The 16,939-nt window shown below is 35.1% G+C and overlaps 2 protein-coding genes across 12 annotated transcripts in view; both read right to left on the bottom strand.

Annotated features, from left to right (window-relative positions):
• The window catches only part of Tpst (tyrosylprotein sulfotransferase), a 67,233-nt gene extending 66,319 nt beyond the window's left edge, over positions 1-914 (bottom strand). Inside the window, exon 1 of one of the 2 annotated variants that reach the window (XM_076508512.1) lies at positions 751-914. The gene's annotated coding sequence lies outside the window, so the exon portion shown is untranslated. Of the gene's footprint in view, positions 1-436; positions 557-750 lie in introns of those variants that run through there. The other variant, XM_076508514.1, reaches the window with a different exon arrangement.
• A 3,686-nt stretch (positions 915-4,600) lies between these two features.
• LOC143253915 (uncharacterized) overlaps positions 4,601-16,939 on the bottom strand; it is a 115,944-nt gene continuing 103,605 nt past the window's right edge. For 7 of the 10 annotated variants that reach the window (XM_076508492.1, XM_076508497.1, XM_076508495.1 and 4 more), the window contains 6 exons: positions 15,143-15,308; positions 13,414-13,529; positions 12,694-12,777; positions 11,901-12,088; positions 10,302-10,455; positions 4,601-9,773 (listed from right to left, as the gene is read on the bottom strand). In XM_076508492.1, coding sequence (XP_076364607.1) covers positions 5,257-9,773; positions 10,302-10,455; positions 11,901-12,088; positions 12,694-12,777; positions 13,414-13,529; positions 15,143-15,308 — 5,225 coding nt within the window. In that variant the 3' untranslated portion in view covers positions 4,601-5,256. The remainder of the gene's footprint in view (positions 9,774-10,301; positions 10,456-11,900; positions 12,089-12,693; positions 12,778-13,413; positions 13,530-15,142; positions 15,309-16,939) is intronic. The other 3 variants (XM_076508499.1, XM_076508498.1, XM_076508496.1) reach the window with 1 other exon arrangement.

Raw genomic sequence — 16,939 nt, 5'->3', positions numbered from 1 at the left:
ATGACCTTTTTAGGTCATCTTCAGTTTAAGATGACCTAAGAAGGTCAAAACGTTGTTCTGTCCTTATATTAATTAAAGTTGTAATACCCATACCAGCCATCTTGAGAATACATAAATACTACAATTGTATCTCGCATCACTTGCCCAAACGTCAAAACATCTCTTATACAGAAATAAGTTAACCTTTCACGAGTCGCGAGTACACTACGTCATAACTTTAAATAATAGTTTAAAGTGAAAAGCCTAAAAGTAATCAATCATAATTATTATATTTGATTTATAATATTATATCTGTTAATCATAATAACAAATTATTACTCTTTCAGTGTTAAAACACTGCGAATTTCACTTTTACAGTTTAAACCAAGCTGTAACGGTTTTTAAAATAACTATTTATTTTTACATGAAGCTGATAAAGCGATTCAAAGCTAGTTACCTTCATTGTTAGGCCTTGTTTCAAATGACACATGAACCCCTAAACTAAGTTATTTTGACACTCGTTTCTTTTTAGTTGCTGGATGACGAAGAACGAAACATGATTCGTTTATTTTGATCACTAACGATAGTACAATTAACAGTTAACCGTCAACTTCCACATTACAAAATTCAACAAGCAAACGACAACCTTACTTGCTACTAATAGTAGTAGAACTACTACTGGTACAAGTTTAGAAAAACGACGAAACGAAATGATCTAAGCAAGACCAAAAAATTGCTTTCTTTTTATAAAATAGCGATGGAAAAACTTACCTTAAGTTAGTAACAACTGTCAAGAATCGGAAATTTTCGTTAATTTACGGACAACTACGTGACATCCTCAATCGCGATGTGATAATGAACTCAGCCTATTTTATTTAGATTTTACGTTCTTCACTGTACACGAAGACACAAATGCCGATTTTAGCGAAGGTGGCGACATCTGCCATGTTTAAAAAACAAACTTTAAAAGTATGTAGTTTATCAAATAACTAAAAAAGTTAATTACCCGTTCCGTTGGTATTCTAAACGTTTGCATCTTTAAATTTCATTCTCTCGATATGATTTCATTTTTTAAACAAGTTGGTCTCATCTATTGAAATTTACCGCACTTTTAATTACAAAACAAAGACCATCATAACTGAATTATAATAAAAAATTGGGAGAATATAGTTTCTGTTTTATCTATATTTATATATTACACTAGCTATAAATTTTATTAGTGAATATCTGGAGTACCCGTTCCCCGGATGGAGGTAACGTAAATTCATAATTGATGAAAGATTGTTTAGGATACAGAAAAATTGCTTCCTTTATATTTAATTGTAAAAAACTCCTATAAAAATAGCAAAATAGAAAGTGTGAAACTCCATACCAATAAAAATCCATCTACAGAAAGTGATAACAAAAAATCGCCCATAAAAACACCAAACGCGAAATTGAAAACTTATATGTACCCCCTCACCAATTTTAGTGAAGATTCATTCAAACCCTGCGAAGTACTTACATAAACACACAATAAACAATACAATTACACAGATGCCACTCTAATTAGTATAAATAACCAAAACACAAATTTAAAATTTACAAGAAACTTTGTGATTTAATATATGTTTGCAAGTTTCGTATTCTATATTCAAAGTTTTATCTATTGTTTCATTAATTTACTCACCTATTAATTAATATGGTACAAAATGTAATAAAAATAACAATATTAGAGCACAATAACACGTAAATGATTAAGAATTAACAGTACACTAAAAATATTCGCACAGTATTTTCTACATTTGGGTTTTTAATTCCCCAGAATGATGAATGCCCGAAACATTATTCGAAAAATAATATGAAAGGTATTATTACCAGGTAACTAGTGACATCATGCTCACTCTCTCTCTCTCTCTATATATATATATATATATATATAAATGTTATTGTTTTTCTTATCTTCGTTCTTACGAATCCCAAAATCGAAATTTCTCTACTTAAGAGAACTTATCACGCATCATGAACTTATTACTGTACCAACGTCAACACTCTGACCGTGACTACCAATGCCCATGAAGTTTCTCTCGCAGATAAATTGTTTTAAGCATTTAAAAATTCATCATATAACCAAGTCTGTAGCTGAAACGTTTATGTATTGACTGTTTTTATTTCCATTTGAGGAACAGCAGGATATATATTTCATACAACATTACACGTAGATTAAATGTTAGTTCAGAAACAATTATGGTTGAAATATCGCCATGGTCAAAGGCATAAGGCAACAAGCAAACTTTGTATTTAACAGCGAACTTAACACCCCATAGCTGAAAGTGGAAAAGCATATTTAGCAGTATATCGTGAGTCAAACCTTGGATTTTTCGATAAGAAATCCTCCATTATAACCACTAAATAAGGCCTCATCCATATAATAATGCAATAAAGATTATTATAAATACAGCAAAATAATGGCACATATTTGTACAGAGCTGCCCTCTATGAACAGATAATCTAAATACACCCAAACATGAGTTTTGTTTTTATTATTGGGCCTGGCATGGCCAAGCGCGTAAGGCGTGCGACTCGTAATCCGAGGGTCGCGGGTTCGCGCCAAACATGCTCGCCCTCCCAGCCGTGGGGGTGTATAATGTTACGGTCAATCCCACTATTCGTTGGTAAAAGAGTAGCCCAAGAGTTGGCGGTGGGTGGTGATGACTAGCTGCCTTCCCTCTGGTCTTACACTGCTAAATTAGGGACGGCTAGCACAGATAGCCCTCGAGTAGCTTTTGTGCGAAATTCCAAAACAAACAAACAAAATGTTTTTGTTATTAGAGTACACAATGTTTAGTCGACCACTATGGGTATCGAAATTTGACTTTAATGTCGTTAACCAACAGAACTGCCGCTGAGCCCCTATGGGGTAATGTACCGATATAATTAAGACTTAGTAAAAAACGTTCGACATTAGAGATTGAAAGCTACACCTTCCTTAGTTTATTATACCTGAAAACCATCTACCTCTCTACGTACAAACTATTCATGCACTTTTACGTGAGCTCTATGCAATTTATTGTTAGTAAACGTTATTTATTTTCCCATGTAAATGATAGATGGACTATAACCATTTAACTTACATCTCAATTCTAGAATGACTTATTATACTGCAGAAAACTAACATAAAATACTCTCCAACAAATCGAGGTAATTGACACTATTCTAATATCGTGATTATAGCACATCTATCTAGGTTTATCCTGTAGTCTATTTTTTGTATGTATTCATTGCTTGTGGTATAACAGGTTTTATATCGTCATTTAATAATCATAAAAATAATTTCAAAGAATGTATACGTAGACTGTTAAATATCAACATTAACCGAAATCGATAAATCCATGTAGCAAATGTCATAATAACTGATCAGTTTACGTTTCACAATTTGGAATTTTTCTGTCCGATTGAAAAATTTATCGAATATTGGTAAAATATAGACCTATTTTAAATCCATTGCACTTAAACTAATTTTTGTTTGTTCAAGAACAATTTTAAGCCTCAATAACACGATCAGAAGTATACAGTGGTCCAAAATTACCATTCCTATTACAAAATATAATGAATTAAACAACCAAGAAATAGTCAAACCCAAACCATTTGTGTATTTCTTTTGTTTTTTATTTCAGTGAGTAGGTCTCAACCCGTGAAAAGGAATTCGTGTAAGAAAACGTTGAATGCGTCGTTTTTCTTGTGGTGTAGCGTAATTGCGGACGCCAGTACAGGAGAGAAATACTAGGGTTATGTTAAGGACATCGTGCATCGCACATGTATAGCAAACATCCCGGAATCAGGCCAAGATAATGGACGCCACCGTAACTGTAACTGTAGACACGGTGTACAGAACATGAACTGAAATCGTATATTGATTAGATGTGCTGAGAGCTAGGTCTTGTCCAATACATATCATCCGCGAATGGTTAACCAACCCACTCATCTGCACTGAACAAAATAAAGTAATGTGGAATAACTTCTTTCAATACTGCTTTCTGCTAGTGAGATCCACATATTGCATCATACAGACAAACCAAATGCTTTTGACAAAGACAACATTCGGTGTAAAAAAAAAAAGAAAAAAGATCAAAATGGCAAATTACTCTCATTCCACATAAAAAACAGCTGGTACTAAAGTATTGACTGAGTATCTACAACATTTCTGTTTTTTGGTTGAGTCAAGTTACTAGAGGCTATGTACCTAGAAGCGGAGAGTTGTGATAATTTTACGACTATAGAACTTTAAAAAAATCTGTTTCAGTGATAATCACACTGAGTTTACGTATTTATTTATGTCAGATGTAAACTCATTTTGTAAGTTTTATGATGAACGTAATTCTCAAACATCGGTTATGCATTTCTCGTCACCATACATATTTTTAAGTGTCTTTAAAATAATTCGATGTTACGAAAAATTACCAATTTGCATGTTACCATATATATTATGCAACAAAACTAAATTTATCTTACTACAGATAGCGCTGTTAGAACGTTACATTTTGGTTTTAAATATCAAGAAACAGTTTTTAAAAGACTTGGACAACAGTAAAATTCCACATTTTTCTCAATCAGTTTAATTGATGAAATAAAGACAGGCCTCTTTTGTTTTTCAATATCAGCATTTTTAACATCTTTATTTTTCAACAAAATATCAACTACTAAACGTCACTGAAGTATGAATACGAAACAGCTATGTAACGTTAATAAGACTCCATGAAATGAGTAAAGATCACCAGTATATACAACTAGTTTCCACCAATGTGTCGTCTTTATCAAGCAGCAGGTGAAACTTCTAAATCGTCTTCAATACCAGTCTTTAAGCCAGCAGGTTCTTTTTCCCTCTAACGACAATACCTCACACTAAAATTCTCTATGAATATATTTAGACTTGCAGATCCAGATTTTGAGGAGATCCAGTACCAAGGCACAGTACACAACAGGTTTGAGATACATTCTGTTTGAGCGACAGTATTTAAACTGCAGTGGCAGTGGTACAACGGATACATTCAAATAAACACTGTCTTTCACAACAGTATCTTCCACATCTACTGTCACTTTACTAATGTACATCTTGAGGTTGGGAGAAACTGCTAAGCATTCATACATACATACACACACACACACATACACACAACTATGAACATACACAAATAAATGCTTTTGTCCAAACAATAAGCACAACCCTGTAGTGTAAACTGCCCAACTTTTGGACAGGTATAACATCAAGTTTTTGTGTTTTTTTCCATTTATATACAGCTAGTCTTCATCGGAAAGAGGTTCGTATTGAGACGACAAAAGAGGTGCAGGTTGGTTCTCTGACAGTGGTGATCGAGCAGAAGAAGGACGAGGTAATGGGATCTGTGTGGATGGTGGACTTCCACTCGAAGATGTTGATTTGCTAATAGAACGCATTGTTAGAGCAGAAAACGGGTAAGTGTATGGTGCCGAGACACCTGAGTAGCTGGGGTACGGTACAGTAACAGGGGTACCAACTATCGAGTTGGCTGAAGACGAAGAGTAGTGAACGTTGCTGTTTGGCATTGAGGATAAGAGGTTTAAAGGGGAAGAACGATTCTCTACAGAGGAGCACGAAACTGAAAAGGTCTTTAGGTTAGCTGCATTCTCGACATTGTGATTAGAAAGTGTTTCTTCAGTCTTGGTAGGGTGAGTTGTGTTTGTAGTAACAGAAGGTGGTGATACTGGTTCTGTTCTAGTGCTATTTAGAATCGTGGACTTATCATCGTTGTTTTCACAACTTTCCCACCTGGGACTATTTGGAAGGTGTTGGAGATCTGGACGTTTTTCATGAGTTTGGTTGTCTGTTCTGCACCTCTTCCTTTCAGCTTCTCTTTTTGGGTCTAAACAAACAGGAGAAGCTGACTTTGATCTCATTCCAGGGACGTTCATGGTGGCTCCATTCCAGTTTGGAATACCCTCCAATGTTCGTTTCAATCCCCGAGAAAAGTCTACCGTTGGAAAAATGGCTTTATTAGAAGCTGAAGATGGTCGAGGTGGAAGGTGAGAAAAGCCCCCTACTAGAGTGGGACTGTATCTAAGATCTGGCTGAGGTGTCAGCCTCCCACGAAAGTGGACAGCACTCCCTGTGCTTTGAGGTCGCTCTGTCCTTTCTTGTATACTCTTTGGAGTTTGGAAAGTTTGACCTGAATCCTGTTGAGAAGAGTTAACTCGATTGGGTGCCTCCCATGTTTCATCAGCTGCTGTCCTCATCACTTCCACAATTTTATTTTTCACATAGTCAAGAGGAGATAAGTTCATCTGCTCATGTTGATTACCACTAAGCATGGTTGGTAGCCCTGGTGAATACTGACATTTCATAGGGCTGGCAATAGATCCTTCTTGTCGGGTTACCTGGCCAGCAAACCAAGCAGGAGGAGATTGTTGGTGAGGACTGGATGTTGTCAATTCATCAGGGTTATGTAAAGATGGAGGGGAGATGGGTTCCACACCATATGGAGTTAAAGGAGAGGAATGTGGCCTACTTGGTGTCCTTGGGGGTGCTTGATTCTGACTCTTGGGTGTTGGGGGTCCACTAGGTGACTGTTGCATTTTTTCTTTATCTTGTTGCAGGGCTTTTCTTAACTTCCAGCTGCGATAGCCTGAGTTTGGAGTCAAAGAACTTTGATCTCTTGAAGGAGGAGGACATAATTCATAGCTTCTATGTATGCCTTCAGCAGCTGCTGCAATACCCTCTAACGGTCTTTCTGCAGTAATTCCAGCATTTTGTGGATCTGGAAGACCTAACTGACAACCTTTATGATGAGACGTTGGAGTATCACCTACAAAGTTTCCTTCAGTGTGATACAAGCTTTGTAAAACTTCCACATTATTGGGTGGACTGTAATTCTTAGATATGATTGCTTCAATACGTTGACCTAGGGTAATATTTCTTTCAGATGGGCTACTGCTGGAAGAAGTAAAACATTTGTTTGGTTCGGATGAGCTTGAATCTGAGTTATTGACTTCACTACGAGATAGACCAAAGGCAAAATTCCTTTCGGTCATGTTGGTGGAAAAAGACAGTCCCTTGTTTGGTTCTGTCTGGCAATGATTTGGAATCTCTTGCTTACCATGCACAGTTCTTACAGGTCCATCATCTATGGTCACAATTTCTTCTTTTACAGGAGCTCTGGATATGTTTCCACTACCATCATCTCTTCCATAGTAAGAATGGCTATCTGGAACACAGTTTTTAGATGTTCCATCTGCAGGCTGGTTGATTTGATGTGTGATGATGGCATCAATAAGGTTACCAGCAGTTACTCCCCTATTGGTTGCTGTGGTTTTTGGCTTCTCTTTCTGGAAGGATTGAGATAACATCATAGCTGCTTCCATATTAAGGTCAGGCTGTTTTTGTGTCATGTTTGAATCATCAAACTGTTGAGGATGAAACCTAAAACCTGCCTCCTTCTTTATTAGGGCTGGATGCTGTCTGCCTTTGGCACCTTCAGGGTTATGATTAATTAAGGTTTGCTGTCTCATCTCTTGTTCAAACTTTTCTTGAGTGAAAGGTTCTCGAACAAGATGGAGCGAAGAAGGAGGAGGCTGCTTCTGTTGATATCTCACACTCTCAGAAGACTGCTTCACCTTCTGTTTTGGGTCCCTGAAGTAACCATATGCTTCCTGCCTAAGATCCACATTAGTTCCTCCACATATGTACTCCATCCTATGTGGTTCAGCTGATGCCTGACCAGAAATGAGAGTATCTGGATGAGATCTTGGGCGCTGTTGCATTTCCATGGAGGAACTGTTGAAGTTCTCATGAGGAGACATCATTGACTCTGATCGGTTAACTTTTGGGCTAGCAAGAGGAGTCCTCCTTTCATTTCTGGAGACTGTAAGACTGGGCTGAGCTGCAGCAGCATCTACAAGTGTATTAAAAGCTTCATGACTGGGAGGAAGCATTGAATAAGGGCCATTGTGAGGCAACTCAGAAGTATGAGAAGAAGTTTGGATAACTGAAGGTTTTCCTGCTGTTCCCCATGCTATACTACGGATTACATTTTGTCTAGAAACTGGCTGTCCAGGTGATGTACTAGGTGGCCAATGACTTGTTGCAGGACTGCTAGAAGTGTTAGAATGAGGGGAGTAACGAGCATCTCCTATAGGGGAGTACACATGTGGTGGCTGCCCTTGGAAACCTGCTTGCTGATATGGCATACCAGAGTACAAGTGATGTACACGAGAATCAGGACCATTTGTAAACGCATGACTCTGTTGAGGACTAGTATCTCTTGTTTGTGGAGATTCTTGGGATTCATGGTCACCCAATACATTACCTTTTCGCATTTGCATCTGTTTTGAAGTGTTAAAATCAATCATAAGTTGCTTAGAACTAGAGAGTTCAGTTGGAAAAGTCTGCCTGGAAGTTGTGGTGGCAGGTGGAGGATAACCTGGATAAGGTCCTGAGGGAGAAATCCTCCGATAATACTGTTCAATAGCTGGGTCATACATCACTGGTACTCCCGAGTTTGATGATGGCACAGATCTAAGGTTTCTGCCTTCGTACGACGAGTTGGAAGGTGGTTCTGGTCGTAAATGAGTGGTAGCAGATTTTTTTCCAGGTGGTACTGGAGTTCCCATTGTAATTGAACCACCATCTTTGACATGAGGAGGGTTAAACTGTTTCAGCAGGCCTTCATAATGAGGAGAGCTACTAGCTGGATAGACTGGGGCATGTTGATTCACAGGTGTACCAAGGGTAATAGATCCACTATGACCAAGTCTCTCTTTAGAAACTGAAGATTTTGTGTTAGTAATCAGAGGTGGAGGAGGTGGTACTGAAGGTCTAGGAAAAGTTCGAACAGGTGGTGTGCTAGTTCTACTCCCATGAACTGGTTGCTGGGGAACAAGGTGAGGGGGTTGAGAATGCAATGAGTCTGACAAAGGATAATTCAGTTTGGAGCTGTGTTCTCCAACCCGGCCCTGATAAAGGTCTCTTTGAGATGGAACATCTGGAACATAATTATAATGTTTGGAATGAGCTGGGGGAGGAGCTCCAAACTGCATGGGTGGTATCTGGTGTGGCAGGTAAGAAAAGCATGATGGTGGCCGACCAGAAACAGGTACTTTCTCTTTAGCAGCAACTAAAACTGTGCTCGATTTCTCTTTTGTGCTCAAATCTTGTACTTCACACTTAAGGTCCTGAGTGGGTTCACACACAAGGTGTTGAGCCTTCATTGCCAGTCCCTCAGCTCGAGGTAAGGGAACCGGCCTAACACTGTGGCTCAGGCGGGATGATTCGTGGGCAGCAGGTGGTACTTGCTCAATAACGCACACTTCACTGTCATCTTGTCCACTTTCTAGCTGATGTCTTTTCTCCTTATTTTGAGGTCCAAATGTTGGTGAAATCCTATACTGGTTTTTGCTTGAGCCCTGAAGACTAATTTTGATGGCCTTATCAATTAAGTCCCTGACACAAGTAGGCTCTTCTTTGGAACTGTTCTTACCTTGTATCACGCTGCTCTGGGTCACCGGAGATCCCCAGCTGGGTTGCTGCATTTGTGCTGTAGTGACCATTAAATGTTGGACATTCTTAACAGTGGAAATATTCTCTGGGGTGGATACAGTCTGAGACAAAGAAGGATTAGTTATTCTTTCACTGGTCCTAAGAATTTCATTCTCTATTTGGGTTTGTCCTTCATCTGCACTCACAGTAGAACTGCTATCATAATCGGGGCAGCTGCCCCGTGGAACAGATTTCCTTCGTGATTCTTCTATTATAACCTCCTCTTGTTTTGATCCAGTCACATTCTCTGAAATTCAAGTAACTCTTTCATATTCTTATCAACTTTCTATCCTAACAATCATATTACTGTTAATAAATAATCTGCTAACAACTAAACTATTTAAGAATCATTTCATTCTAACAAATCACTCCATACATAAAAATTATTGTCAATAAACACACGTATTTAAACTGTGTTACAGGACAACTTCATTAATAATGTCGTTAAAAATATAAACAATGGGACTTTCATAATTTCATTTATAAATTTCAGAACATTCCATGTAAAACACTACCATTAACAGACTTCTAGTTTAACTTTACCAATCAAATAATAATTAAGAAAATTATCCGAGAGTTTACTTCTAGAATTTGTATTACATGTATATTTCAATCAGTAAATCAAAATTTATAATGCAGTTTCATCCTCCATAAAACTTTACCTGTTATAATTATAAATATCACAGTAAAACTTGTAGATTACAATTTTAAATATTTGACCTTTAGAAAATTACACAAAAGGAATTAAGGAACTGATTCTTGAAACAAACACTACCTTCTTCTGCAGTCTTACTGGTTGGGCTGGGAGCACTAACAGTATCACTACTACAGCCATTGTCCTCTTCACAGCTGGATGTAGTGTCTCCACTCTCATCCTCATCACTGGCACCTTTCCCATCCTCTCTGGATCCTTCTTTTGATTTATGATTCTACACAAAATGAAGTCAACACACATTTTAAAAATACCCTATTGTTGATGTAAAAATGGTAACAACTCATTCTTGTCATAAAAAGTATAGACATCTTAGATGTTAGGTAGTAACAACTACTCCGACTGTTTGAACACTGATCATAGACAAGTATTTGAAACTAACATCTGTTACATTATGAAAGCAGAAATTCCAGCTGTCACACACTGAAGTATAGTGTAACAAACTGTCCATGAATTTTCTTTTATTGCAAATGACACTTCTCCATAAAAGTATATTAAAATCATGAGACAAGTAAATTGATTATATTTTTTAATGTAGACTTTGGTAAGATGCAATCCAACAAATTAGTTTTTCCTGTAATGCAACCGCTGCCACTAGATGAGGTGAGCTGTATCAAATTATTAGGCAATCATTGAGAGACAGCACATATAATAAACAAATAATGATTTTCTTTCAAAACCTAAAACACTGAAATCATTTTGACATGGATGTCTCGCAACTTAAAGTAAAAGAATTATACAACAACTATAAATGTCTTAATTCACAGTTGACAGTATAATGTTTAACTTCATCTAAGTGTTTTCACTTGGTTCCAGTGCAGTTTTGCTAACAATAAGGTAAGCCTAAATTTAATTTGTAACATTTTTAAACTGTTTGTGAACTGAAAAAATATTTGATATTTCTAAAGTTATTGTTTAAATTAGAAAATGAGGAAACTTGAATGCACATGACGAGTTATTAAATCATGCTTGGCTACATCAGTGTACTGAGGTGACTTGAGCGACAGTCACATTTGGTTACATTAGTGTACTGATGTGACACAGGTGACTATGCTTAGTTACATCAGTTTCCAAGACAACACAGGCGACTACATCACACTTTGTTTGCATAAGGTGATAAGGTGATTTTAGTGACTAAACCATGTTTAGTTTCATTAGTTAATGAGATGATACATGTCTGATGATGCCAGAAGGCTTACACATGGTGCAGAGTCATGATGGATGGTTTTATGTGACATCTCTGATATACTTAACATCAAAAGTCCGTGTGGTTAGTTCTGCATACAAGTTGAAATTGTATGGGGTCACAGTGACTCCACACTAGCAGTCTGTAGTTTTGACTAGCACGCAAACTGTTGATTTTTGAATTTAGAACTATTGCATCTGCCTAATATAACCAGAAAGATACCACAGAAGATGACTTTTAGCCTCTTATTATTTTTTACAATTTTTATTAAAACCCAACATAAATTAATTAGGGTAAATTAGAAACCAAAAACTTGTCATGACTTTGGTTAAGCTTACAAGTCTATAAAAACTAATTTGTGCATGGAAGAGTCTCAACCATCTTGCATTAATCTGACTAGAACACTGGAAAAGCAGAAGTTTTGTTTTTTTTCTAAGAAATGAAGGAGTGAACATTTTGGTCTGTGATGTGCTTACCTGCTTGTATTCTTGAACTATTTCTTCCAGACCATATTTTCGTTTGTAGTTGAAATAGAAGTTCTTGCACTGTTCTTTAGATTTAGTGGTCACCATCTCAGCTATAACTGCCCAGTTAGTTCCATGTTCCTTCAAGCCTCGTTTTGCAATCTCCATTTCTTCTTCTGTCCACCTTGACGATTCAGTTGCTACAAGAGACAAACCAAAGACTGTCAACAGTTGGTACAAAAATTAACCAAATACAAATTTTGCAAACAGATAAAACAGTATGATAGTTAGTATAACGAAGAAAGTAACAGTCACTGTAGTTCTAAACAAATAAAACATTAATGTAGCTAGTTCAACAGCTTCAAATAAATACCTAATTTCTAAGAAGTACAGTTCTAAACAATCACAACAATGTTATACTCATTTTGATCAACATATATTTGTTGCTCTTACGTTTTTGCTTTTTTAGAATTTTATTAGTTGGAGAGATTTACTTTAAAATATCAACACCTATTCAAATATAAAAATTTCTAAATGTCTGGGTGACAATTATAAAAACACATACCACATAACACATGCATGTTTTAAACTCTCAAACGTTTAGTTCTTGTGTCTCAAAAACACTAGTTTATTACTTAAAGCAAAAAAATTAGTCACTGTTACCACTTGATTGGTTACCTTTTCAAAATAATTCTTGGAAGTTGTAAAAAAGGAAACATTTTAATAAACTAAGGTATGCAGTGAGTAATGAGCTTTCAGTGTCTTACAGATATTTTCAGACATAAAATGTAAACTGTAAACCTACCCTCACAATTAGATGTACTTCCCACCTTACGAACTATACGGTTATGGCAAGCAGTACAGCATCTGGTGATGTCTGGAGGGATGGCTAAAGTTAAACACATTTTAGTTAATGGAACATACTATTGAAGTTTAATTAGAAGAGAAATACTCAACTGCACAAGGTACAATGTTCTGTTACTGCAGAAATTTTATTAAAGTATAAGCTGTATTGCACAGTCAAACTGAATGTTCCCAATGCAACATAATTTTGTAGTATTTATGTTACTGTGAAAAGACTGATGAAACTGATTAGAGCAGAAGTAATAACCTTTAGCACTAAAGGTTAAACAGAAATGTAACATTTAATAACGTTTAGAAATAAACTTTGAAAAAGTATCAAAGTAGTCCTGTGAAGTTTCAAAGAAGACAGATAAACATTCAAAATATTTCTGGCTTCTTTGAAATTTGAGAACCTTATACACACACAAACCTATATCTAGATTGAGTTTAGTGTGGTTTTGTTTTAAAAATGTAGGTATTTATAATAGTTCTGAATATGTAAGTGTGTCTATAAATAGATGTGTGTGTTGTATACACACACACAGTCACAAAATCAAACTATATTACCTAAATCTTGTAGCATGGGAGCAGGGATACAACTTAACTTATAAATTATCTGTATTCAAAGTAATTATTTTTGTCTTTAACCTACATTATTTAGCAATTACAAAATGCAACTTACAAAGTTCTGATATAATGGAACCCTTTACTTCCCAAGGTAACTCTGACCAAATTCCAGGCAGAAGACGTAAACGTTTTACTTTCCGTTTTGGAGTTTTACACGAAGGAATAGGACATCTGAAGAAGAGAGAAAAATGTAAGCAAAATTATGTCTTACAAAAAAACTTCAGAATATTTTCAATTGTTTCCTTTTTTATGCAATAATTTTCTATGTGTAGCATAACTGTTTCTTTAGCATTTTATTCCACAGTTTTAAAAGGATATGTATTTTATACAGAATAACAATAACAAAATACAATGCTTCACACCTTACACAGAAATCCTTAAGTAGAAACTAAAGAATGTGTTTTCCTAAAATAAACAGATGTACCAAATATAAAAAACAAAAACATTCTTCATTTCAACGTTAATGAGATATCGTCACAACATTCTATGTCTCAATTCAGGAATACTTCAGTTCTTTAGAGCTGAAAATCAAAGGACAGTGATAGGACATCAGGTCAAGGAGGAGTACAGGAGAAAAATCAGGAGTTATATTTACTGTATTACAATTTCAGAAAACTCCCTATAAACAATTAATGTTAATTTTGCAGAAATAAAAATAAATTATACTAACCACTAAATGGAAAATTTGGGTTCTGCTGGGAACAACTGTGTGCGTGTGTGTGCGCACTTGAGAATTAATCTGAGTTCACTACCAACTTATAAAATATGCATAATACTTCATAAAAAGTAAATATAATAAACTGCAAAAAATATTTACTTCCACTGATTAGATAAGGCTAAGAGGTGCATTCCATCCACAAAAATGAAATAAAACAAACAACGCATCACAGTCAAATTGATACAACTAGCGTTAGAGATGGACGAGTTAATCCATATGATTAATTAAAAGCAGTAACAATATTAAATAACTAAAATTAATTGACTGATTAAAATTAGTATTTCTGATTGCATCTATTCCAGGTTATTTCAGTAATCAGCTATTCAAAATTGTGATTAAATCAAGTATCATGAAATTATACAACTAATCAAAATTAAATTGTGCCACTTATAACTGTTTTTAGTTATAGGAACATCAACTAACATTTTAATTACGAAAATAAAGTAATTAGAATATTACTCTAATGGTTCTATGTTGCAAGAATAGAATATCTGTATCCTTCCCTATTTTGCCTAATACATTGTTGTTTTTGTCTCTACTTTTGGCTTGAGTCTCAGGTTTAATTCCTGTCCTTGTTATGACAAAACTTTTAGTTATCTGCCACTAAGTCTGAACAACCAACTAAAGGGAAGACAAAGAGATGGCAGTTGAATTAACACAAGAAAGCGACACCATACTGTACATCCCACAGCAAATTTAAGAAGGAAAGCCACAAGGGTTTATTCTTCCAAAAAGCAGGAAGAGTAAAGAACATACCGTTGTCTAAACACACCTACCGTTATCTAAACACATGCACGTGCCAAGTACTCAGACATCAAATAAATGTCTGGAAAAAGATTAACCATAAAGATTTATCAGAAGGGGAAAAAAAAAACTGAGTATGTTTTTAAGTAAACTAAAAAAAAAAAAAAAACAAAAAGTTTGAATTTAGTGTAGTATGTGATATTTGCAACTTAGAGAACAAAGTTCATTCTGAGAGGAATGAATAATAGAAATACACAAGATAGCATGAACTTGTATTTCTCTCACACTAAATAATTTTAATTATCAGGTTCTGTACATTTACCTTCTCTGTATTGTTCTGAAGCGGCACGCTGCACATATTCGCATTTCGGGAGTAAGATCAGACTCCTTCACTCCAAACGTATCACAGTTGGACTTGGTGAGAGGACGGGACTGGGAAGAGTTTTCCACCTGTTTCTTGCACACTACACAGAAATAACCACTGCCTCCTAGCAGAGAATAAGGAAATGTTTTAACTTGTGGCAATTACTTTTTGATCCACAAAATGTTTTAAGAATGGTCATTTAATTCTAGTTATGTTACATTTAGAGTACAATAAAAAATATTAGAAAGCAGTATCACTTTAGAAAAACATGAGAATGTGTTTTGTTTTTCCTTAGAGGAAACTTACTATCTAGCACTATGAAATAACAAACATAACCTTATATATAAATAAAGCTTTAAAAACGTAACAACTTTGAAGCTCATTGAAGTTCATAAAAAGTAAAATCAATTTACAAATTATCTCTTTCTTTTCAATAAAACAGAAAAACCTGTTCACAACGATTGACTGTATGACACGTGATTTTCTAAATCTATGGTCAAAGGTACTAGTAGTGATAGTGTTCATAATTGCACATTTATCAAACTTTGAAAAACAATTTACAAAATTAAACAAATCCAAAACTTTTTTTAGAAGTTGAGTTACAATACATAACAAAGATGTATTAGAAATAGTAATTAATGTACATTCATTCATTCAGCTTATTAGTAATAAATGTGTAGAAAAATATTCTTACTGTAACAATCTTAATTTATTAACAATTTCTGGGAATACAACATTCCAATCCCAAATGAAAATTAACATTTTTAAATTAAAGACAACATTTGATATTTTCAGCTTAAACAGTACTTCGTGTAGCATGCTGAATTATCAGAGAAGTCAAGGGCCTTCAAAGATTAAGCATATCCATCTAATATAATAATACTCAGTTTCTTTCTATCCAGAAAATGCACATGTGCACTCATTTCAAATTGATGGATATAACCAAAAGGCATATTTAGGTATACTTCAGTAGACACCTCGTACAACAATATATTATATAAAGTTGAAGCCTAAAGATACTTCTGACAGTTCATTGAATAAAATAAGTTTATTTACTGATTGTATAAAGTAATGTTCAGCCCCAACTAAACTAAAGCAAAAAACTCACACTAGTTGAATTTTTTTTTATTAAATATAGACCATACTTTTAAAAAGGCTAATGTTAGGATTAAGACAAGGACTTGTAGTTTTCAGTGTCTGTGGTTATAAACATTTTATATTATTCTAGAAATCCTGTACTTAAAGAAGTACTGCTGCAATAAAATTACTAATTTGTCTACAAATGGTTTATGGTTTCTGCAAATAACTTAATATTAATGACCACTGGGAGTTCAGCTTATTGTATTATTACCCTTCCAAGAAACAGCATTTGTTTCCATGTTTTGTTTTTCTCTGAAATTCCAGAGTAGATCAATTCTCCAAATAAATATCACCAGTCCAGAGATCACTGTTACATCTTTTAATATTCCTTGGGATTCAAAGTAATCAAAACCACATCACCAAAAAACACATTTCCACTTAAGAGAATTATACACAGATAATAATAGTAACAAAATGCCAAAAAAGAAAAGAGCATCTGAAAAGATAAAGTGATACAGTATGTTACATTTAATATATTGATTACTTTGTAGTTGAACATTTCTATACAAAAATCACTTCAACAGTACAGCAACAAGGAGGTTAATAAAATTATATTTAATAGCTCATGGTTTTAGTATGTTAACATACCCTGAATTTAATCCTTGTGTAATGACA

This window comes from Tachypleus tridentatus, chromosome 6 (assembly GCF_004210375.1).
Source record: "Tachypleus tridentatus isolate NWPU-2018 chromosome 6, ASM421037v1, whole genome shotgun sequence".
NCBI lineage: Eukaryota > Metazoa > Arthropoda > Merostomata > Xiphosura > Limulidae > Tachypleus > Tachypleus tridentatus.
This window is presented reverse-complemented; position numbering and strand designations above follow the sequence as displayed.